The sequence below is a fragment of the Cetorhinus maximus genome, chromosome 24 (genome assembly GCF_964194155.1).
Source record: "Cetorhinus maximus chromosome 24, sCetMax3.hap1.1, whole genome shotgun sequence".
Lineage (NCBI taxonomy): Eukaryota > Metazoa > Chordata > Chondrichthyes > Lamniformes > Cetorhinidae > Cetorhinus > Cetorhinus maximus.
Window position 1 is genome coordinate 8,369,404 of NC_135902.1, and position 23,734 is coordinate 8,393,137.

Consider the following 23,734-nt stretch of genomic DNA (forward strand, 5'->3'; position numbering starts at 1 on the left):
TTTATTGAATTCAAATTCCACCATCTGCTGTGGCAGGATTCGAACCCAGGCCCCCAGAGCATTACTAACTGTATAACAGCAATGTTAGTGTTATCAACAACTCCATCCTCTGGATCATGGAATACAGCATATCAGCAAACCAAAGCAGTCATGATGAAGACAAAAGACTCAAAACTCTTTTAGTCTCTGGATTACTAGGCCAGCAACAATACCACTGTGCCAGTGCCTCCCCTACATTCATGTAACATTCTTGTAAAACCTTGCCAGAATTGGTTGTTTCTTGGACAATTGGACAGAACATTTTAGGAGATTCTGAAATTAAAGGGTTAATCCTTATCCTCTATATTAAAGGATATCTCTTAAGAAATGCGAGGTCTAAACGCAATCTAGTACAGTCAGGCGTAACTAATTAGCATCCTTGCACCAACTGGAACTAGGGGAGTGTCAACACTGCAGATCAAAGTCAACTGATGTCTCATCGTTGGTGGACAGCTAGCTCTTAATGAGGTCTTGAAAAATAGCTTGTTATTAGATCCTTGTCTCCTCCCCACTATTTAGGCACCAGGAAACAAAAAAGAGAAAAGAGATAATTGGAAATATTTTAAATTTAAATCTGATTTCTGATGCTTATCTGTTTAGTTGAATGACAGCTTTGAGTGTGAATCAGATGGCTAGGTTGACCACCTTGAATGGTCATGTCACTTGGAGTGGACTTCCTGCATGATATTTTAAGGAATTTCAGGTCAGTCAACCTTCACCAAATTGGAAGGTTCTCAGAAGGAGGTTAGAGGGCCCCAGTTAATCTTTGGATGCGCAGAGAACCCTGGAACTCCGTCTCTAACAGCACTGTGGGTGTACCTACACCACGTGGTTCAAGAAGGCAGCTCACCATCACCCTCTCAAGGGCAATTAGGGAAGGGCAATAAATGCTGGCCTAGCCAGCGACGCCCACATCCCATGAATTAATAAAAAAAAGAGGCTGTGGAAAGAGAGTAAGGTTGAAGTTTTTTGAGTCTTCAGATCAAACATTGTAAAAAGAAGTGTAGTGGCACAGCAGGGTATTAAAGAACATGAAATAAAAACAGAAACTGCTGGTAAAATGCAGCCAGTCTGGCAGCATCTGTGGAGGAAGAAACAAAGCTAACGTTTCGAGTCTAATCTGACTCTCCTTCGAAGAGCAGCACTTGACAGCAGCTTGTGCTCTATGGAGCAAACGCATGGACGCCATTTTGAAGAACCCTCATAGCAGCCATATTGGCGCCCAATGTCTCACCTAATATCTCTTGACTGATGTACAGTTTGAAGATAGCCATTGTATATGAGAAATTAGACATGAATAGTAAATCCCCATTCTAAATCTCTCGTGCATAAAAAGCAATAAAAAGAAAGATTTCTTATACCAGTCATAGAATAAAGATTACATAACTGGGTTTTTGAGAATATATTTATTACTTAATGTGAGGGATTTAATAGTCTTGAAGATTACCGTATATACTTGAGTAATAGTTGATTTTGTCTAAAAATCAACCCCTGACTTTTGGCCAAAAAATCCTTACTTTTTCATATACCTCATGTATAAGTCGACCCTAGTTTTTTGAGGGATAGTGTGGGTAAATCAAATCTATAAAGGGAAACCTTTTGTGGAACTGGGGCCATAAATTAAAACTGGGGCCGAATGGAAATGAACTGGAATTGAAGTTAATTATTACATAATAGCAATGATATGAATAATTCCTGATTTGCGAATTCGAATTGAAGTACAGCAAAGGAAATGCAATGTGCATCACATAACTGGAACAGTAAAGAAAGTCTTGGATGCAGAGAGGCAACAAGGAAGTGGAACAAGAAAATAAAAACTCCTCTCAGTAAAATACTAATGGAGATCTGCAACACTCACTGTTGCCATTGTTCTTCTCGAGGGTTCTGGCAAGATCCACATGAAGTCGTCTCCATTTTTACAGTGGAGTCTCTTGGACTCCTCGAATGATCCCAGCAGGAAGGGGCTTCTGCTGGCATCAGGGAGAGTGGGTAGGGTGCTGAGCCATCCTGTTCCAGTCACCGCTGCCATGTCACAGGCCACCTCAGACTCCAGCTGCCCCCCTCCCTGGCACGGCCGCCTCCACTCACCCACCTCTCTTCCCTGTCTCCGAGCAGGGAGGCTTTCCTTCCTTGCCCATTCAACACCACCCCCCACCACCCCCAACAACACTGCCCTGGCTCCCTGATCCTTTTCTCAAAAGGTGACTGTTGAGTTTTTATAATCACTCGTAAGGGATTAGGTAAACACATTGCGGGTTCATTTGTTAAGTCTAGGCACATGAGAACAGATATCCATGGGTATAAAACTTGAAGACATCAAAGTTGTGCTGTGTTCTGTTCATAGGCAAAAGTGAAACTGAGACTGGATCACATGACCCACCTCCCTTCTTGTGATGATATGTAACAAGCATCTGGGGGGAGCTGAGGAGAGATCCATAGCATCTGGCTGTGGTGGCATCTGTCACTTGGTTTCAGAGTGTGGTGTGTCTGACCACAGGGTGCCTATTGGTTTACATGGGCTGTGTACTTACTGTGAACATTAGAGTACAAGATAGTTTTTGTAACTTGCGTTATCCAATGTGGGTGAAGTTGTATTGTAATATAGTTCATCTTTTCTATAAATAAATGTTTTATCCTTTTGTTAAAAGTTCATTCACTGACTCCATTCGGTGGCCACTCTCCACATATCTAAACAAAGAAATTAAAAGTTAGGATCTATCAAGCTGGGTTCCATTCTGGGTTCAGGCTTGTCCAGGCGTAACTTCAGCTGGGATCATAACAAAGTGGGGGGCTCATCCGGGATTTGAAAAGCAGGCAGTGGGTGATTGGACACAGAATGATAATTGGTTCGGGATTATCATTATATGGTGGGATTGGAAATCCTTGAACATTGGTAGGATCTGTGAATCTTGATAAAATTAGTACGTGAAGGTAAAGAGGACATAGGAACTGGAGTTGCTGTGAGGTCTATTATATGGGTTGGAATTGGAAATGGCTTTAGAGGTTGCTAAGACTTTTTTACAGATGGATAATGAAACTCTGGTTTACAGAAATTAATCAAGAGTAAAGTAATGGAATTGGCGGATAAGTTGGAGTTAAAATTACCCAAAGGGGTGAAGAAAGCTGACATAGCTGAGATAATAGCACAGCATGTAAAACTGGAAAGGATCCTAGAGAGACCACAATCTCCAGGGGCTGAGTCACAGCTGGAGGTAGTGAGACTTCAGTTACAGATGAAGAAGCTTGAACTTGAACAATCAAAGGAACTGAAAATAATTGAACCAGAGGCAAAAGGAAAAAGAAAGAGAATTGGAACTGAAAAGGCTAGAGGCAAAGGAAAGAGAAGAAAATGAATAGAAAATGCAGAAAAGGAAAAGGCATTTAGGAAGCTGGAACTGGAATTTCAGACAAGAGAGAAGAAACGAGTAAGGTAATACCAGCTTAGAAAGCTGGACCTTAAACAAGAAATCTCAGATGCTGAGGAAGGTTCTGATGATGAAAAAAAACTTCAACCCAAAGCCCAGTGATGAGATGTTTAAGTTTGTGTAAGCGTTCCCAAAATTTGAGGAAAGGGATGTAAAGGCATTCTTTATTTGATTTGAAAAGGGAGCTAGGCAAATGAAGTGGCAAAAAGAAATCTGGACATTCCTTTTACAGTCTAGGTTGGAAGGTAGAGCTCACTAGGTTTATGCATCGCTGTCAGAAGAGGTATCGGTGGATTATGATGCAGCAAAAAAAGGCAATTCTGAGTGCGTATGAGCCTGGAAAGACCTATATTGAGTTTTAAAGGGTAAAGCAAAGTAATTTTGACCATTGGATGTGGGCATTAAAGGCAGAGACAACATATGAAGCTCCTAGAGAAATAATTCTCTTGGAAGAATTAAAGATTCATTTCCTCTTGTAGTTAGAACCCATGTTGAAGACCAGAAGGTTAAAACAGCTAGACAGGCAGCAGAGATGGCTGATGACTATGAACTGGTCCATAAATCTAAACCTTTTTTCTGCCATGCCCACAAACCTAAGAAGGATAGAAGGTGGGAAGGTGAAAGGAAAGCAAATGGCCAGGGAAGAGAAGGGACAGCTGGGACTTGTCAGGAAATTTCTCTTCAGGCCAGAAATGAAGGTACTAAGGGTGGAAATGACATTCAAAAGCCTAAGTGTTTTCATTGTAACAAGATGGGACATGTTAGGGCAGGCTGCTGGAAATTAAATGGTGGACCTATTGCAGTAGTAGGAACGCCTAAGGAATCCTCAGGAAAGGTTGCAACAGAAAAGGAAATAGTTGTTAAAACTGTAGCAGTGGGACAGATGAAATGTGATCCCTCAGGACATACAGGAAAGGGGAATATGGTTCAGGATAGTCCAGACAATTCTTCTTTGATTACTTGCGAAGGAAATCAGGCTAACAGAGGTTCTGGGTGTTTTGTGTTGAAGGGAGAAGTGTTCCCTTACTCTTCCAACAAAATAAGTAAACAGATTAAAATTTTGAGAGATACAGGGGCAGATCAATCGTTGATGGTGGCTGATGATACAATTTGTGTTCCAGGTAGCTTTATAAAGGGAAAAGTATTAATCAGGGTTTTTAATGGAATTCATGAACATGTTTCTTTGTGTGAAGTCAACTTACAAAGTCTCTTTGTAAATGGAATTGTTACGGTGGGAATTATTCCTAAATCACCCATTGGAGGGGTGGATTTTATTCTGGGTAATGATTTGGCTAATGGAGATAGTAATGTGGCAACGACTCTATTGCAGCAAGTAGCTGATCATGTTGATCCTAACCAGCTTCAGAAAACTACTGTGAACAAAAATGAAACACTAATTGCAGATAAAAAGCAATTGAAGGAAAACCTGATTAACATAGAAAACCAACTTTCAATTATGAAAGAGGAGTTTGCTAATGAAAGAAGAGAATTGGTGAGAACAATTGAGAATCAGCCACGGAAAGTAGAATACTTGACTGAGGACTTGAAATGTCTAAATGGTAAACTTGTAGAAGCAAACTTAACAAAGGTCAATCTTCAGTTAAAACTTGTTGAGCTTCAAGCATCAGAGGTTGCTACGGAATACCGAAGAAAATGCCTTGATCAGGAAAAGGAATTGTTGTTAAATCAGAATAATTGTTTGAATGCTGAATTAAAAACCAAAACTAACAAACTGTTAGAACTTCACTGGGAAAAGAGTAATGAGATTCTTGAACTTCAATACAAACTGGAGAAGATGTGTGGGTATGGAGTGTCACAGTTCAAAAGTTGTTCCTGTTTTTTCTTGCTAAGTTATGGTCCAGTTGAGAAAATAACTGATTCAAGTAACATTACTGATATATCAACCTCAGTAATGGACAATGTGAAAACAACTGATGTGCCTGCAGAATTGGAACTTAAGAATTGTCAACATAAAGGACTGAAAAATGGTCTGGAAAAGTCAATGACCAGAGACACTGATTTACAAGTGCTCACTGATGCTAATCACAAAGTACAGCAGTTGGAATTCAGGCAAGTGGACAGTTTTCAAAAGACCATTCCAAACCTGTAAAGGAATGGAATGATACAGTTCATGGATTATGCAAAAGAATTGAAGGGTTGGAACGAACTATGAAACTCCATAGGGAGAATATAATTGACACTGCTCAAAGAGAAGTGGAAAAGACCTGTTCAAAATGGAATCTGGAGAAACAACAATATCATAAAAAGTTTAAAGATCAAACCAAGCAGGAGTACAAAACCTTTTGTATGAACATAAGAAGCATCTCAGTGATATCCTTGAAACAGCAAAAAGAGATTTTGCCCAGAGAAGGAATGAGATGGTAATGTACAAAAATGCCATTCTGACTTTGTTAAATCGAAATGAGAATTTACCACATTTGAGTTTGGAAAATGAGCTTGAAGATGAAATTACGCCTACGGTGAACAAAAAGGACGATTGGGCTGTAGACTTAAGTGAAACATTCTTTGCTGAGTTAAAAATAGGGAACAAGAGGAAAAAGAAACATAAGGGTTGAGTTATGATTATGCTGCGATGTACAAATTCTGCTAATCTTGTTACATTTATTGACTTTGTTTAAGTATGTTTTTGTAACTGTACAATATGATGTGTAGTTGTGAAACAAAATGGATAGTATATATAAGCTATTTTTGGAGGTTTATAAAGTTACGTTTGTGTGAGGCGAATGTAAGGCCATTGTAAAGAAACCTTCGCTGCTGTGAAGCTTTCTTTCCTCCAAGGTAAATAGAGATAGTTTAAAAAGTTGTATTTGTATTGTAGGTGTTAGAAATGAGTTTAAGCTTTAAAGGTTAAGTTTGATTTGTATTTCTGTAACTGAGTGCTAAGAAAAGGTCAAATTAAGTTTTAGTTTATTTTAAAGGGTGCCTGCATTTCTAATGAAGGTTTTACAATTGTTGCAGCTAAGTTAAACAAACAAGAGTAGAGAAACTGGGCTGTTGCCTAGCAACAGGGCACCAGAGAGGCAGGTCCCTCCCACAGACACACAGGGCAGAATTTTTCTCTCATTGGGTGGGTGTGTGCCTGACCTGAACGGGAGAAAAATGGTGCACGATGACATCAGGCGACTGTTCCGACATCATCGCGCACTCGCACGATATTTCGGTCGGCGGGCATGTGTGAGAGGTGGCGGCGTGCCCACCAACAATTAGAGGGCCTACTAAGGCCCTTAATCAATTAACTGAATTTAATTTTTCACTGCCCATCCAACATAATGATTGGCGGGCAAATAGGCATGTGGATAAGGTTTCACAAAAAATGCAAAGGCCGCTTGGCCTATTTGCTCGCCAACCATAAGCTTTTGAAAGTAGCTGACATGAGAGACTGGAGCAAAGGGGACAGTTAGTCAGTTCCAAGCTAACGAAAGGACTCCAAAAATCCAGGGGAGTGGAATAGGAGAAAGTCCCAAGCAGACCTTCTAGTCAAAGGGAAGGACAAGAACCTGGAAAAGGTCCTGTTAAATGAAGTTAAGAATGAGGGGCAGAGAGAAAGGCTCCAAGCTTCAGATTTAAAGAGACAAAAGCTGCAGAAATCAGATTTAAAGCAAGAACAGCTTGCAAGAGGCCAGAAGGTCCAAAGACACAGCTGAAGGTCTGTTACTCTTTGCTATGGGCATGTGAAGCAGTGGTACTGTTGACAACTGAGTCGGTGAGAGAGTGTCTGGAAGAAAGCTTGAATGCATGTGGTGAACCAGGGAAGAGGAACATCAGAAGCAGAGTTCAAACCTCTGGAGGTGAACCCTTGCAGAAGGTGTCTGAGAGGAAGCGTCGGTTTGGGAGAAGATTCCAAAGTGAGTTCTTGGAGATTGGAGATTAGAAACCCTCATGTGAAAGATGGATTTCATTGAGACTGATTGGCTCATGATGTGACAAGCATATGGGAGAGGGTTTGGGGAGTTGAAGAGAGATCCATAGCATCTGGTTGAGGTGGCATCTGTCACTTGGTTTCAGAGGGTGGTGTGTCTGACCACAGGGTGCCTATTGGTTTACATGAACTGTGTACTTACTGTGAACATTACAGTATAAGATAGTTTTTGTAACTTGTGTTATCCTTACAAATCTGTATATATCTGGAAAGGTATAGTTGTGGGTGAAGGAGTATTGTAATATAGTTCATCTTTTCATGTTAAATAGATATTTTATTCTTTTGTTGGAAGTTCACCAGCTGACTCCTGTGACTCTGTTCAGTAGCCACTCTCCACCTATCTAAACAAACTAATTAAAAGTTGGGGTCTATCAATCTGGGTTCAGACTTGTCCAGGGGTAACCTCAGCTGGGATCATAACACTATTGTTCATGTTTAGTTACCACTACATAAGTGTATAAACTGGTGAATTTAAGAGTCTCTAGAGACAATCTGCTAGTACGCCCGGAACCTGTAATGGTAACCTTGTCTGGAGGTTTCTTTAATTGCTCACGGTTTCTGTGGGGTTGTTTTTCTTGCATGTTGTTCCTGGTTGCATTACCGGGCATTAGTGTGGCGTAAATGTTACTTGCCACTTATCAGCCCAAGCCTGAATGTTGTCCAGGGTTTGTTGCATGTGGGAATGCTTCAGTATCAGAAGAGTTGTGAATGGGACTGAACACTGTGCAATCGTTAGCACACATCCACACTTCCGACCTAATAGTGGAGGGAAGGCATTGAAAAAGCGCCAGAAAATGGTTGGGCCTAGGGCACTGCTCCAAGGAACTCCTGCAGTGATGACTTGGGGCTTAAACAGTTGACCTCCAACAACTAGAACCACCTTCCTTTGTGCGAGGTATGACTCCAACCAGTGGAGGTTTTCCCCCTAATTCCTATTGACTTCAATTTTGCTAGGGCTCCTTGGTACCTTGATGTCAAGGGCAGTCACTCTCACCTCACCTCTGGAATTCAGTTCTTTTGTCCTTGTTTGGACCAAGGCTGCATTGAGGTCCAGAACCAAGTGGTCCTGAGGGACCCAAATTGAGCATTAGTGAGTCAGTTATGGTGAATTAGTGTTGTCTGTTAGCACAACACCTTCCATCACTTTCCTCATGTTTGAGAATAGACTGATGGGGCAGTAATTGGCCAGTTTGGATTTGCCTGTGCTTTGTGGATGGAGCATAGCTTAGTAACTTTCCACATTGTCACATAGATATCATTGTTGGAACAGCTGGCTAGAGGCCTGCTAGTTCTGGAGCACAGGTGTTCAGCACTGGGATATTGTCGGGGTCCATAGCCTTTGTGGTGGTCCTTGTGCTCAGCCGTTTGTTGATATCAGGTGAATTGAATCAAATTGTTTGAAGACTGGGTTCTATGATGTTTGGGGACCTCAGGATGAAGTTTAGATGGATAATCCATTTGACACTTCTGGCTGAAGATGATTGAAAATATTTCAGCTTTGACTTGTGCACTAACATGCTGGGCTCCACGACTATTGAGGATATGGATGTTTATGGAATCTCTTCCTCCCCCACCATTACTGGCTTAATTGACCACCATCATTCACACTGGATGTCGTAGTACTGCAGAGCTGTGATCTGATCTGTTGACTGTTGAATTGCTCAGCTCTGCATATAGCTGCTTCTGCATTGTATTCTGCATAGTCCTGCATTCTAGCTCACTAGGTTAGCACCTCATTTTAAGGTACATATGGTGCTGCTCCTAGCATGCTCTCCTGCACTCCTCATTGAGCCAGGGATAGTCCCCTCGCTTAATGGTAATGGTTGAGTATCCTAGGCCATGTGCTTACATATTGTACTGAAATACAATTCTGCCACTGCTGATGTTCCACAATGCTGCATGAAGACTCAGCTTTGAGCTGCAAGGTTTACTCTGAATCTGCCATTTAGTACTGTGGTAGTGCCACACAACAAAATAGAGGGACTTTTCAGTGTGAAATCCGGACTTTGGCCAGGATTTTTTGGCCCCATCATGGTCGCACCCGACACAGTAGATTCGGTGGCCCAGCCAAAAGCCAATTGACTTTTGACGGACCAGATGATCCCTGTGGCGGGAAAATCCTGCCCTTCGTCTCCAGAAGGACTACGCGGTGCTAACTCTTACCATTACTGTCATGGATAGATGCATCTGCACCAGGTAGATTGGTCAGGAAAAGGTCAAGTAGGCTTTTCCCTCTTTTTGATTCTCTTATCACCAGCTGCAGACCCAGTCTAACAGCTATGTCCTTCAGGAATCAGCCAGTCTTGGTTTTGGATGTTGAAGTCCCCCACCTCATGTTCATTCTGTGCCATTGCTACCCTCAGTGCTTCCTCCAAATAGTGTTCAAAATAGAGGAGGACTGATTCATCAGCTGACGTGGGGGAGGTGGGGGCTGTAAATGGCAATCAGTATGAGGTTTCCTTGCCCATGTTTGACCTGATGCCAAGAGACTTCATGGGGTCCAGAGCCTATGTTGAGGACTCCCAGGGCAACTCATTCCTGACTGCATACCACTGTGCTGCCACCTCTAGTGGACCTGTCCTGGTGATGGAAGGGTTTGGGACATTGGTTGTAACGTATGATTCGGTGAGTATGACTATGTCAGACCATTGCTCAAATGGTCTTTGGGATAGTTCTGTCAATGTTGGCACAAATCCCCAGACGCTAGTGAGGAGGATTTTGCAGGATTTACTGGACTGTGTGTCCCCTTAATGTCAGGTTCCTAGGTTGATACTGGGTGGTCCATCTAGTTTTATTCTTATTAAAATTTTCTGCAGTGGTTGGATAGAGCTGAGTGAATTGCGAGATGATTTCAGGGGGCAGTTAAGAGTTAACCACATTGCTGTGGGTCTGGAGTCACATATAGGCCAGGCCCGGTAGGGATAACTGATTTTCTTCCCTAAAGGATATTAGTGAAACAATTGGGCTTTTAACAACAATTGCATAGTTCCATAGTTGTTATGACTGATTCAGTTGGCAAAGCAGAGTTATTTAAAATCCCAGAGGGAAACATTAAACAACTGTCATAACCTATAATTTTAAGTGTTATGTTTGTGGTGCGACATTAAATTCAGGAAACAGACCATCAGTTCTCGAGGCTTTACATTAAACTAATTGAAACATTTTACTAATTTACACAGATTAAAATATATACACATGGCTACAAATTACTTCTATCACAGCTTTTAACAAATTCCCAAACTAATCTCCATTAAGGCAACAGCAACCCATAGACTTAACCAAATACCAGGCAAAACATTTTCACCTTATGAATTCAAAGTGCAGTTCTTTTCACTGTGGAGCCAGTTGGAGGCTTGCAGCTGCCTTTTGATCTTACATTGCCTCTACCCTGCACACCCGAAAACTACTGAAGTTATACCTACCACCACTGATTGAATTCAAATTCTCCTTGCCTCACCAGCCTCTTTGAACTCCAACTTTTAACATTGAAACCCCCTTCATAGCACTAATTTTATTGATAATATAAACATATTGCTTGGTATCTGCTAGATCGGCGTCAAGTTTTTACCCCACTTCTTGAATGCCCTATTCAAAAAATGCTAATGCACGCTATCTCTCTCCCATATCAAAACTAGTACCCATCAAAGCACCCAGGCTAGCTGGCTTTAATCCAATTAAGACACGTTCGCAGAGTAAACCTCTGTTTTAAAAGAAAAATATTTTCCAAAATGTTATATACATTAATAGCTTCATGACAATGGTCACCATTACCAAGAGTAGCATTTTATCCCAAATCTGTTTGATTCATTGAATTTAAATTCAACAGCTGGTGTAAAGGATTTGAATTCATGTCTCAGATGATTAGTCCAGACCTCTGAAGTTCTAGTTACTCTGCTACCCGGCCCCATTTAGCCCTCACATCATCCAGTTGTGTGTTGCATCATGTGGCTACATTCTAAATCCCGTACCTGTGGGAAATTGAACTCTCTTTTACCAATGCTTCAAGTCTGCATTTCCGTTCTAGATTTGAAATCAAATCAGGTGGGTCAAAATCGAAAAATACTCTTTCTTAAAGTATGTCTACAGTGAAAGCACACGTATGTCTCCAGGAGAAAGTATTCATTTCAGAAGGGCACTTGCCCTCTTTCAAAGATCAATGCCAATTTTTACTATCATGTCCAATTTCTTCATTCAAACCCACTTGGTTAGAAGGCTTTTATCTCAGTATGCAAACTGATTCAGAGGCAAATCAGTACAAGAAAACGTAGGAGAATTCTGTCTAACGTAATAGGCCAGGACTGCTAGAAATGGCAATATTGAATAAGGCCCAGGCTTCCATTCACAACCATTTAGTCCATCCACAAAGATGTATGTAACTGCACCATTGTTAAGCTATTCAAAAAGTACTGCATAAAAACCTGCAGATGCACAGACAGGTGCCACGGCTAAGATGACTGCATTCAAATTGCCTTCATTAGTAAAACCGCAGAGCTTTCAACCAATCACAGATGAGTTACTGCCCCATAAATGCCAGCCATGCTTCTCTCGATGTGATCTGAGCATTTTCTTTTAATACCAAAGGTGACCTACTGGGATAATTATTTCTTCCACATGGCACACAACAGTCTCTCAGGGAGATTGAAACTGGACCCAGCAGAGCAAATTTCAATTACTTAAAAAAAATTGGGTTAACAAAAGGCAAATTCAGCTTAACGCTGAAAAGTGTGGACATTAGTATCTCCCTGTTTGCGGCCTGACTATGCTCTGCTCCCATCACATCTATCAGCACTGCCAGGTCCTCTCCATGCTTTCATTTACCAATTCAGTGCCTGTCATTGTATATGCCCATTGTACTTTATTTTAAATAATGTGTAGTTTCGATGAGAGGTTAGCCTTTGCTTGTGTCACTTCCTGTAAATCAGAAACTAATGCGATCAAACGTGTTTAGTTCGGCTTCATCTTTTTTTGAGCTCCCACAGAGGCCGATGAACAAATTCAATCGGGGTAATTTTCATCTTCACCTTCGCCGCTTGGCAAGTAATCTGGCAGAACAGATCACCCACCCGATTGTAATTAAACAATGGGAAGGCTATCTGCTTTGTTAGTTTGCTATCCGACACTCAGGTACCGAAGGTGGAAATAACCCTCATGCAAGTAACAGGAATACTTTGACAGAAAGACAGTTTGGGGTCGATTTTCACGTGCTAGCAAAATTCCATCCAGGATGTTTGAAAGAACTGATACAAATCAAGCCAGGAGTCAGTTTGTTAATAGCATGTCCTTTACCTGGATCATAAATATTCACAACTCCAGGTTTAGTTTATGTTGATGTTGGTTCAATTTAAAGGTATACCGCCACTTAACAGGATGTGGTCAGATTGGTCCAAATATGCGTACAGCTGTTGGAAAGGTCAATTGTTGTTAATGGTAGGGGAGGTGGGTTGGGGTAAAGAGTGACAGGCTAAAGAAAACCTGTGTGTTTCGGCACATTTTGCAGTCACAGGGCAAGTGATCAAGTGGCCCAGCGGTGAAATGCTACCAGGAGTGGCTGCACAAAACTTGCCTCATAATGTAACATTTCGGCAAGTAACATGACATAAAAAAGGTCAGGGTTGAAGTGATCGTAGTAACCATTGGTTCTGATGTATCATGGTGTGTACTTTGTCACTGAGGTCAGATTGCTGCAGGCTATCAATGCATCATTACATGGAGCAGAGCGTTACAGATCACATCAACATGGTATCCAAGGGTTAACGGCTATTTAAATCCATTAAACAGACGTATCTAAACATTTTGAGGGAAAGCGGCAGTACGCAGACTATATAAATTACAAGTGACTTTCTTCAACGATATCAATGAGGAATGCCGTGGAGACTGCTTAAGTAGCAGATCATTGTGTTGTCTGCCTTGAGGGAATTGATGTTAGTCTGCATAGCACCACTTCTAGGAACAGTTATTTCCCCCTTTATCTTAGTGAATCATTTTGTCACATATCAAGAAGCCCTAGAGGTTCCATACAATGAATTACAAAAAATAACAAATTTAAGGAATATACATAGAATGTACTTCCTCCTCCAAACTAGGTTTCAATGGCTGGAATTTGGCATTTCGAATCTGCGGCTCCATAAGGCAGAGATTACAGAAGCTGGGTCACTGACTTTGGGGGCTGGATAGCACAGCACATGTGGTGACTCACAGACATCATCATCGCCATTAACAATAACTTATAGTAATATAGTTCCTTTAGTGTAGTAATCCAAAGACACTTAACAGGGGTGTTATCAAACAAAACACGACACCGAGCCACATAAGGAGATATTAGGGCAGATAACCAAACATTTGATGATCAGAGGTTTTAAAGAGCAAAGTATATGAGGAAAGAAAGACAGAGAGGCAGAGAGGTTTAGACGGGGAATTGGAGAGCTTCCGGCATTGACATCTTAAGGCACGGCCGACATTGCTGAAGTGATTAAAATTGAGGATATTCAATTGGCCAGAATTGGAGGAGTGTAGACGTTTTGGAGAGTTGCAGGGCTGGAGGAGATTACAGAGGCATGGAGGTAGGGAGGGGTGAGGACCTGAAGGGGTTTGAAACCAAGGATTAGTGTTTCAAATTGAGGCATTGCTTAACTGGAAGTCAATGTAGGTTAGCAAACACTTAAGGGGTGATTGTTGAATGACATTTAGCATGAATTAAGACATGGGCAGCAAAGTTATAGATGACCCCAAGTTTACAAAGGGGGAAGAGTGGGAAGCCAGCCAGGAAGGCATTGGAGTAGCAAAGTCTGGAGTAAGCTAAGGCCCGAATGAGGGTTCAGTGGCAAATGGGCAGAGGCAGAGTGGAGTCGGGTAATGTTACGGAGGTCGAAACAAGTGATCTTAGAAATGACCCGCCTTAAGTGGCATGGAGCTCATCTTGAGGTCATACCTGACACCAAGGTTGAGAACAACTTGGTTCAGCCTCAGTCAATCGCCAGAAAGAGGGATGGAGTCAGTGGTTAAGGAGTAGTGTTTGTGGTGGGGAGCAAAGACAATGCCTTCAGTCCTCCCAATTTTTAATTGGAGGAAATTTCTGCTCATCTAGTACTAGATGTTAGACCATAAGCTCAGCATTTCTGTCATTAGGAAATATCCAGTTTGACATCAGCTAGAGCACATGTACTAAAGGCAGTCAGAGGTAAAAAAACACAAGAAGTGAAGTGTCTGCATGTCTGAGAATCTAATATCCTTATACCCTTTAGGGAAGGAAATCTGCCATCTTTACCTGGTCTGGCCTAGATGTGACTTCAGTTCCATTGTAATGCTGCTAACTCATCTCTGAAATGGCCTAGTGGGCTACTCAGTTCAAGGCCAATTAGGGATGGCCAAAAAATGCTGATCTTGCCAGTGACACCCAGATCCCATCAAAGAAGGGAAACTAATAATCAATTATCATACTTTACTCCTTCTATTACACTAAGCCTGGTGTTTTAATATGGTCTCCTATAACTCTGCTACACAAGGAATGCATATGCTGCTTGTCCTATGTGGCACTTAACAGAAAGCTGCATTTAAAACCCTGGGATTTATTTAATGGGAACAAATTCAAATTAAACAGCACTGTCAACTCAGTATTAATTTAAATCAATTTGCATCTTCACTTTGCTGGCCAGACTGGAAAATGGAAAATGGAATAGTTTACAGTGGAGCAGGAGGGAGTGCTTTTCAAACCTTGGAGTTAAGGTACATGGCTGGAGAGGAGTACATGGGAACTTTAATTTGAATTTGACTGTCCTGGGATGCTGATACTGGGCACTTATAATTGAAGCACATGTTTCAACCTCTAGCACTGGTATTCCTCTCGCTAATGGCTAGAAGACTCAGCGTTAGATGACTATTGCTACGATGATAATAACTGGTAGTAAGTTCAAACCTGAGGGAAGGTTTTGGTTTCACAGGTAATGTCAAGAAAGCTATTAGTTATTTTCACCAATTATCACACTAAATCCACTTGATAAATCATGGAAGGATCTGGAAACAGCATCTAAACATTTGTTTCAAATCATCATAGTGATTGTCCAAGTAGCAGCATTAAGGACAATGGGTGTAATTTTACACCCCACTCCAGGGCTATTCTACCAAGTGGGGGGACATAAAATTGGGTCCCATGGCAGTGGCACTGTGCCTGCGCGGCCTGAATCTGCTGGCATTTTACCAGTGGCAGGGGGGACGCAGTGTGTTCTGCCAGTCCTTGGGCCAACTGAAGCCATCAAGTGGCCAGTTAATGACCAGTTAAGGGCCTCCTCCTGCCAACACTGACATTTTACTATTTGGGGAAGGGGGTCAAACCTGGGAGTCTTTTTGCAGGCTCCTGTTCAGCCACCTTGTGCCCAATGGAGGACCCCTCCACGGTATTCCCCCCATCCCATGTGTTCCCTGCCCTCCCAAACCTGGCCCTCTTCCCCCTTAGCTGGGGCCTGCCAGATTAGTCCCAGTGAAACTGCCCACTCACCTTTGAATCCAGCCTCCATGGCCCCTTGGCATGGTGGACGGGCTGCAGTCCCGGCAGCAGCCACACTTCCTGGTGGCGCTGCTGGGACTAGGAGATGGGTCCTCCTCCCAGGTGGGTACGGAAGTCCCACCTCGAGCCAACCAACGGCCCGACGGGACATACAGAGGGGCTCAGGCTTCCCGGTCACATGGAGGCAGGCTCAGCTGGGGCAGGGGCACCTCCTCTGTGTAAAATCCAGCCCAATGTCTTAATTTAAAATATGAAGTAGGGTATAACTTGGACCTGGAAATATTTGGGTGAAAAATAATGTGGGGGACATTGCATACAGCTAAAACCACAAGGCCAATGCTGCCTTTCCTGCTGTGCTGAAACACTCCATTACCTTAGAGTCCTATATTTATACTCAGCACTTAACGGCTAAAAGTTGGTCAGCATTCTTCCTGCAGAGGCAAATTTTATAAAATTTGGAGTTGAGAATATTAATTCCCTGAGCAGCAACAAGGCATTTCTTTTTATAATAATCTGTTTTTGCCTTATTAAGCTATGATTAAAAAAAAAGCAGCAAAGCAAGTCTTCATCAATATATATGAATATTTAACCTGATGGCTCATCTGAAACGCTACTGTTGCTCTGCAGACTTTTTGCTAAGTGCTCCCAAATATCACATTCTACACTGCATTTGTCAGAGGAATTTTGTTAATCTGTATACCACAGGATGAATAAATGAAAGCTTTTGGTTGCTGAACGCGATGTGGAGATAATGAGAATGGAATGTCAAGTCTCATCCACTTTACTTTCTTCCAAATATGCAATCTTCCACATTTAATGTGCATTGTTTAAATGTGAGGTAAACAGCCAGGTTTACATTAAGAACTGAAGTATCGACTCCACCAATGGATACAGTCCTAGAAACGCAACTGTGGCCCTTTATGCATTCAAATCTTAAGCAAAACAAAGGCCCAATAGCACTATCACTTTTCATAGATTATAGCCCCTCCAGTCTGTTACTAAATCCTTCAAACCCTTCTCAATTACTGTCAACTGTCATGGCATGTTTAATGTTGATGCAGAATAATCTCAGCTTCACGCTGACACTGAATGTGGCTGAACAAATTACAAAGTGAAGCAGAGTGAGCATGAGTATCATTTCAGCTCTTGACTTTGGATTGGATGCATTTGCACTATAACCACAGTATCAATGTGAAGTGCAATCTCTTCATAGCAACACTGCACTTGCAGGCCATTGACACTGTATTCCACCTGTATTCCACCCCACTCCCCCCACCACTGCCCACGCACCCCGCCCACCCACCCTCCTCACTAGAAGGAAAAACAGTAAAAACTGGGAAATAAGAGTACTGGTCCAAACTGTTTTTTCCCTTCTGGGCCTCCTTTCCTCACTAGAAACTCAACAAGACTCTACCACATGAAATGATAGCTAGGAAGGTGGTGGAATGGTGGGGGTGGGGGGGATGAGGACTGTTGGAAGTGCCTAAACAGTGATTTTTTTCCTGCCTACCTGTGTTAGCACTCCCCAATGACCCTGGAAGTATTCTTAATGGCCCTGGATAACCCTGCAGAGCAGCCTCTTCCTCCAGTTTGACCCGAAGGTCCAGTGTCTTGGCCAAGGCCTTCAGTGGGACATTACCCTGAGCATCAGGAAGCTTCTACCACTTTAGGTTCCTCACTGGCTCTTTAAGTTCTCCAGCAGCAGTGTTCACAAACTATTGTACAGGTGGGCTCTAAGTTGCAGTGAGATTTCCCCGAGGAGTCAGCAATGCACAACTGATGACTCCTCAACCCCCACCACCCTCATCCCCCAGTTAGGAAAATGCAGCAGATATAGAGTTGGGCAACTCTCCTGCTCTGCCAGAACTCTGCTCCAAAGAGGAGAATTCCAACCATAATCTCAGTGCACCTTAAATTACCTCCTGAATATCTCAGATTAACACAGAGCAAACAGGCAATAATGAATATCTCCAAGTGAATTCAAGGCACAGCATCAACTCTGGACCTCACTTGCTGTCCATTGGCACCTGTTTCATAGCTCGTGGTGTTACCTAAACCCCTTTTTTGGATTCTTGTGCTGAGTATCATTTAAATTAACATCTACCATGTCCCCGAGACTTCTTCACGTTCTACACTCCATTGCTGTTTTATGAGCGAGACACTGAGCTTGACTTACTAGTGTTTCATTGTTTCAAAGATAGCTGTACTGATGGACTGACAGAGCAGTGCATCATATAATCCAAGTGATGCATTAGACTGGAGTACAGAGATTGAAACTTAAGAGATTCCGTCACCACTTTTGTTCTGTTTATCTGCCCAAAAGGGACCTAGGAACATTGGACTTAGGAGCAGGGATAGGCCATTCAGCCCTTTGAGCCTGCACTGCCATTCAATAAGATCATGGCTGATCTGCTGGTGGTCTCAGTTCCACTTTCCTGTTTGCCCCCCACAACGCTTGACTCCCTTGTCTATCAAAATATCTGTCTAACTCTGCCTTGAATAAATTCAATGACCCAGCCTCCACTGCTTTCTGGTAAACAGAATTCCCCATACTAATGACCCTCTGAGTGAAAAAAAAGGAGGCTCATCGGACCTCTTCTTCTTTAACTATGTCCCCTAGTTCTGGTCTCTCCCACAAGTGGAAACATCCTCCCAGTATCTACCCTATCAAATCCCTTCAGGCTGTTATATGTTTCAATAAGATCGCCTCCCATTCTTCTAAACCCCAATGGGTAGAGGCCCACCCTGTTTAATCTTTCTTCATCATCCCAGGAGTGAGTCCAGTGAACCTTCTCTGAATTGATTCTAGCGCAATTATATTGTTTTTCAAACAAGGAGACCAAAACTGTAGCTCAGTGCCCCAGATGTGGTCTCACAAAGGCCCTGTAGAGCTGCAGTGCATTCCCCTTGCAATAAATGCCAACATTCCATTTGCCTTCCGCATTCCTACCCTGTCCTCAAAACCTACAATAGGGAGTTCTTTTAGCCCTCGAATATTTGTTCTATCAATCTGCTCAGTTAATAAAGAATCGTGCTCCGATTATAGATTCATGTCACAATTTGCTGGAAAAATAATTCAAATATGCTTCAACGAGAAAAGCAGCGGCCAACAGATAGTGAGAATTAATTTGTGATTGTGAATTAACTTGTTGATTGCTGCCAGATTTCCAATCTAATCTTTTTGTTTATTTATTTATATCTGGCAGCAAGCTGCTAAAAGATGTAAACAGGGATCGGGGATTAATATTGAGTATGTGCCACGAGAACAACCAGTTCTGTACTTTCACATTGTATCACGTGGATACGAGTAGAAGCTGCGCATTTTAAGGAGCGTTCTGTGCTTTAACTGAGACTGACATCAGAAAGCAATGTCGGAAACAAAGGGCTGCATCTTCCCGACGTCACCCCGCGTCATTTAGATTTTCAGTTCGGCGGGCGCGCAGCCAAATCAGCTGCACGTCCACCGACCTGTCAAAGGCCTATTAAGGCCATTAAAAAAACAATTAAAGTGATTAATGGACCTGTCCGTCCAACCTTAAGGTTGGCGGGCAGGCCGGGAGCCCTGGGGGGGTGCTTCCGAGAAAAGATGAAACCTCATCCACGGGCGGGATGAGGTTTCATGAGGTTATTAAAATTTGTATGAAATCTCTAAATAAAAGGAAATTGACACGTCCCACCTCATGTGACAGTGGCACATGAGGGGGCATGTCAATAATTTTTTTTCTCATCTTTATTTAATGGTTCAAGCCTGAGCCGATCTCCCTGAGGCAGCACTTTGCGTTCTTGAGTGCGCTCTTCCGTGCGCGTGTGCGAAGGAGCAAACTCCCGGCTGAGGGAACCCCCGCCGCTCGCACAGGGAGCTTCCGGGTGGACGTCACACGCTGGGCGGGCCTCAATTGGCCCGCCCACGTAAAATGGCAGCGCGCCCCCAATTGGGGGCGCCAATCGGGAACCCGCCCACTCGTGCACATCCCCCCCAGCGGGGGTGGGGGGGAATGTTGCCCAATGCTAAAAACAATCAACCCAAGATATAATCTCACACTGTTTCAAGCATTGCTGTGGTTTTTTTTTGATTAATGTGTGTAGTTCTGCGAGAATTACATATAAACATCATTTACATTTGTATTACATTAAATCTTCCAAACGTAGGCTCTGTTTTGATCAATTCCAAGGAAGATAATTTAGTTGAGATAGCAACGGTATTAAAATGTACAGAAGTGCTGCTGGCTCCTATTTAAATGGGTTCCTGTTGTGACTCCTGCATGCTCAGCCCACTCGTGCCCTCCTGCAATGACCCAGGCAACCGCAGTTGCTCTAATTGAGCAGGGGTTGAACTTCCAACTGTTATGGATTTAGTTCCTAGTCTTGGGGTCTGTTTACAAAAAAAATTGAAGAGTTTTGGATGATAATGAGCTCCAGTGAAAGGAAATATACTGGGTACCTGAGAATCAAAGCGCGCACCCTCCATGAACAGACCGTGGACGTAGGCACCTTCACGGGGCGGAGCACTGCAGTCCTCGCGGCTTTTCTTTGTGACATCACACTGAAGACACATTTTGTCTAAAGGCCACTCATTCCTCCTGGCCATAGACTGCATGATGGCAGTCAGGAAAGACTGTGGGTTGAAGAAGCCGGCAAGCCACACTGCGGAAGGGAGGGCGAAGTCGGATGTCCAGGTTTCCAGTTCCTTAATGCGGCTGAGGAGGTCCACAAACCAGTTCGCTAGACCGGCCATCGATGGGTAGGCTCGCTTACTCCAAGAATCTGGTACTTGATCAAAGAAGATGGCATTTTGCAGATTCTCCATGTCACTCGTCATGGTCAGTTCTCCCTAAGAATGAAAAGCAGCGGGAAGGAAACATTCAGTGAAAGTGATTGACTCAGAGCATCGGGGTTCATGTCTATTTTTTTATCACCTTTGGCATAACATTTGGCCAGAAATATCACAGTGACGTGAGAAATTAATTAAGAACATTAAGTGTGAGCATTTGTTTTGATTATCTGAACCGTACCATTACATGCTTCAGCCATACATGAAATACTCAGTCCTTGGAGGGAGAAAAGGAGGATAAAGTCCCCTCCTGACAGAGCAGTACAGAAAAGAATAAAATGGTGAAGATGCCTCTGTGGCTGTCAGAGGAACATATTTGTTCCCCGAAAAGTTGTGGAAAAACATTCCCAGGTGGCATATAAAGGCTCATGTCTGTTTTATTGAGCTTCATCAATAGACACATGGGCTCAATTTTAACACATTCAAAACCTATCCACCTACACAGAGTTAAAATAGTGGAGAAGTGTGTGCAGGAGCCCTTGGAATACTATCTAGGGAACTCAGGCTGTAACTTTGAATTTGGACTGTCGTTTAAAACAGATGAATTTGATGAGCTGCCTGTTATACACTCCAAATTCCTCTTTGGCCTTATACAGTCTGCAAGTGTTTACATATCTAACTGTCCCTGTATACATCTGGACAATTGCAGAGTTGCCTCTTAAACAGTTCAGCTTAAGCCAGGCATGAGACAGGCAATGTAGACATTGTTTGGTTTGGAGGAGATTCAAATGCACTGTAACTGGTTTATAGTTCTTTAAACATAAGTTTCTTCACAGTGGCTTATGGCACAAATCAATAAGTGCAGGCATGAGTTCCAGCTTTGCATTATCACCTCAGAAGATGAGAGGTGAAACGTCATTCCAGGTGTTCAGCATTTCAGCGCAATACTGAGTGAGTGCTGCATTGTCAGGGGTGCTTTAAAATGGGGTGTTAAGCCAAGACTTTATTTGCCTGACAGATGGATGCAGATCATCCGTGGCACTATTTAGAGAGGAGCAGAGGGGGGGGCTTTCCTGCTGTTCTGGCCAACATTTATCGCTTATTAACCCATCACTTATCTCATTGCTGTTTGCAGAACCGTGCTGTGCATAAATTGACTGCACGTTGATCTATGCAACAACACTGACATTGCTTGGAAAGTAATTGTAAACTGTAAATTTATTTGGTACATACTGGAGTCATGCAAGATTATTCTTTCTTTGTAAACACTTGCATTGATTGTACATTTTATTAAATTCTTCCGTGGCAAGAAAATGCTGTATAGTAATTGATTAATTCAAGCAGTAACAGTTATATAAGGGGTGACAATGGTGTAGTGGTAATCTCACTGGACGAGTAATCCAGAGGCCCAGGCTAATGTTCTGGAGACGTGAGTTCAAATCTCACTGCAGCTGGTGGAATTTAAATTCAATCAACAAATCTGGAATATAAAGCTAATCTCAGTAATGGTGACCACAAAACTATCATTGATTGCTGTAAAAACCCATCTGATTCATTAATGTCCTTTAGGGAAGGAAATCTGCCATGGGGCATATGTGACTCCAGGCCAACATCAACATGCTTGACTCTTCACTTCCCTCTGAAATGGCCTAGCAAACCACTCAGTCCAAGGGCAATTAGGGAAGGGCAACAAATGCTGGCCTTGCCAGAGAAAACCAAATCCCATGAATGTATTTTAAAAATACATTATTGGATAATTTTACAGAAATCAGTAATTTCCGTGAATCTGTTTTACTTCCCCCCTCACCACCACCCCCACCCCTAATCATAAACACAAATGGTTTTATTTAGCCATTGGGATGTTTTGCAAGGTACCTTTAATCCCAGATCCAGCTCCTTCAGTGAGCGCTTGATCTCGGAGGTAAGAACGTTCATTCGTTCACACTCCTGAAAAGCAACCACGATGTACGGAGTCCGCTCCTCTGCCTTGTTCATCAACTCTGCGATATTAAACTCCTCTGGTAATTTTTCCATTACTTCATCCAAAGTAGTCTTTACCTGGAATGCCAAAGAACGGGAAGGAGAGCTGTGAGGATGTCCACCTGATTGAGCCCAGGCAGCTTTCTGAATAATGGGACAGAACTTTGGCTCTTCGGTCACTGCTGAGATTTACTACTTTGAAGAAGATCCACTTTCTACTCTGCATTTGGCGCTAGGGCGTGACAACATTATTAATGACCAATTCAACAGCGGATGCAACTTAAAAGTCAGCGCTTTCCAAAGTGAGAGAGAACTGCAAGTTTTGAAGAGCAGATTAAAAAACGGATGACAGGTGAGTCAGTGAGTGCATCGGGGGGAAAAAAACTTTCAGGATCCATGGAAGAATTTAATGCCTTCTCCTGTGGTGAGTTTGGAGGTATAAGAGGCATTTAATGAGGCAGGAGGATGGTGGGTGGGGGATCCTGTCACCTTCACATCTCCAATCTGATTAAGTCCATGGCAGGAAGACCTGTGAACAGTTTCCCACCCCGCAGCCAATTGAGGCCATTAACAGGGCAATTCATGACCCCTATCTGCCTCCAGTAAATATCGGCCCACATCTCTATTCAACTGAGTTACTGAGATTGTTAAAAATTGTTTAATACGAATGCATGTTGGGGGAGAGTATATTTGCAGTTTCACTAACCGGTGTAACATCACAACTGAGATCTTAAATTTCATAAAGCTAATTGTTCTCTGTTTCTGCTTCTTCAGCTTTTCTTTCCTTCAAAAGGTTTTTTTTTTCAGGTAATGACTAGTTCGGTTACAGAGCGTTTGTTGAACACAGTCTAGTCTGACAGAGCTCTCAGGCTAGATTTCTTGGTCTCCCTGTGGAACCTGCTCATGTTTCTCTCTCTTGCCCCCTCTTCTCAGTTACCTTTTCTCCTCGGTTGCTCTCAGTGTTCTTGCTCATTTGCAACCCTGTTCGGGTAGAGTAGAAGAAGCTGTATGGTGCATCAGTTCCATGTCAACCTTAGCTACAATGTAAAGGTATTCTATGCTCTAGGGTTAATAACCTC

The 23,734-nt window shown here is 42.6% G+C and overlaps 1 protein-coding gene across 2 annotated transcripts in view; it reads right to left on the reverse strand.

Annotated features, from left to right (window-relative positions):
- dnah9 (dynein, axonemal, heavy chain 9) overlaps positions 1-23,734 on the reverse strand; it is a 563,627-nt gene that overhangs the window by 27,278 nt on the left and 512,615 nt on the right. For both annotated transcript variants that reach the window (XM_078570706.1, XM_078570707.1), the window contains 2 exons: positions 22,551-22,733; positions 20,346-20,735 (listed from right to left, as the gene is read on the reverse strand). In XM_078570706.1, coding sequence (XP_078426832.1) covers positions 20,346-20,735; positions 22,551-22,733 — 573 coding nt within the window. The remainder of the gene's footprint in view (positions 1-20,345; positions 20,736-22,550; positions 22,734-23,734) is intronic.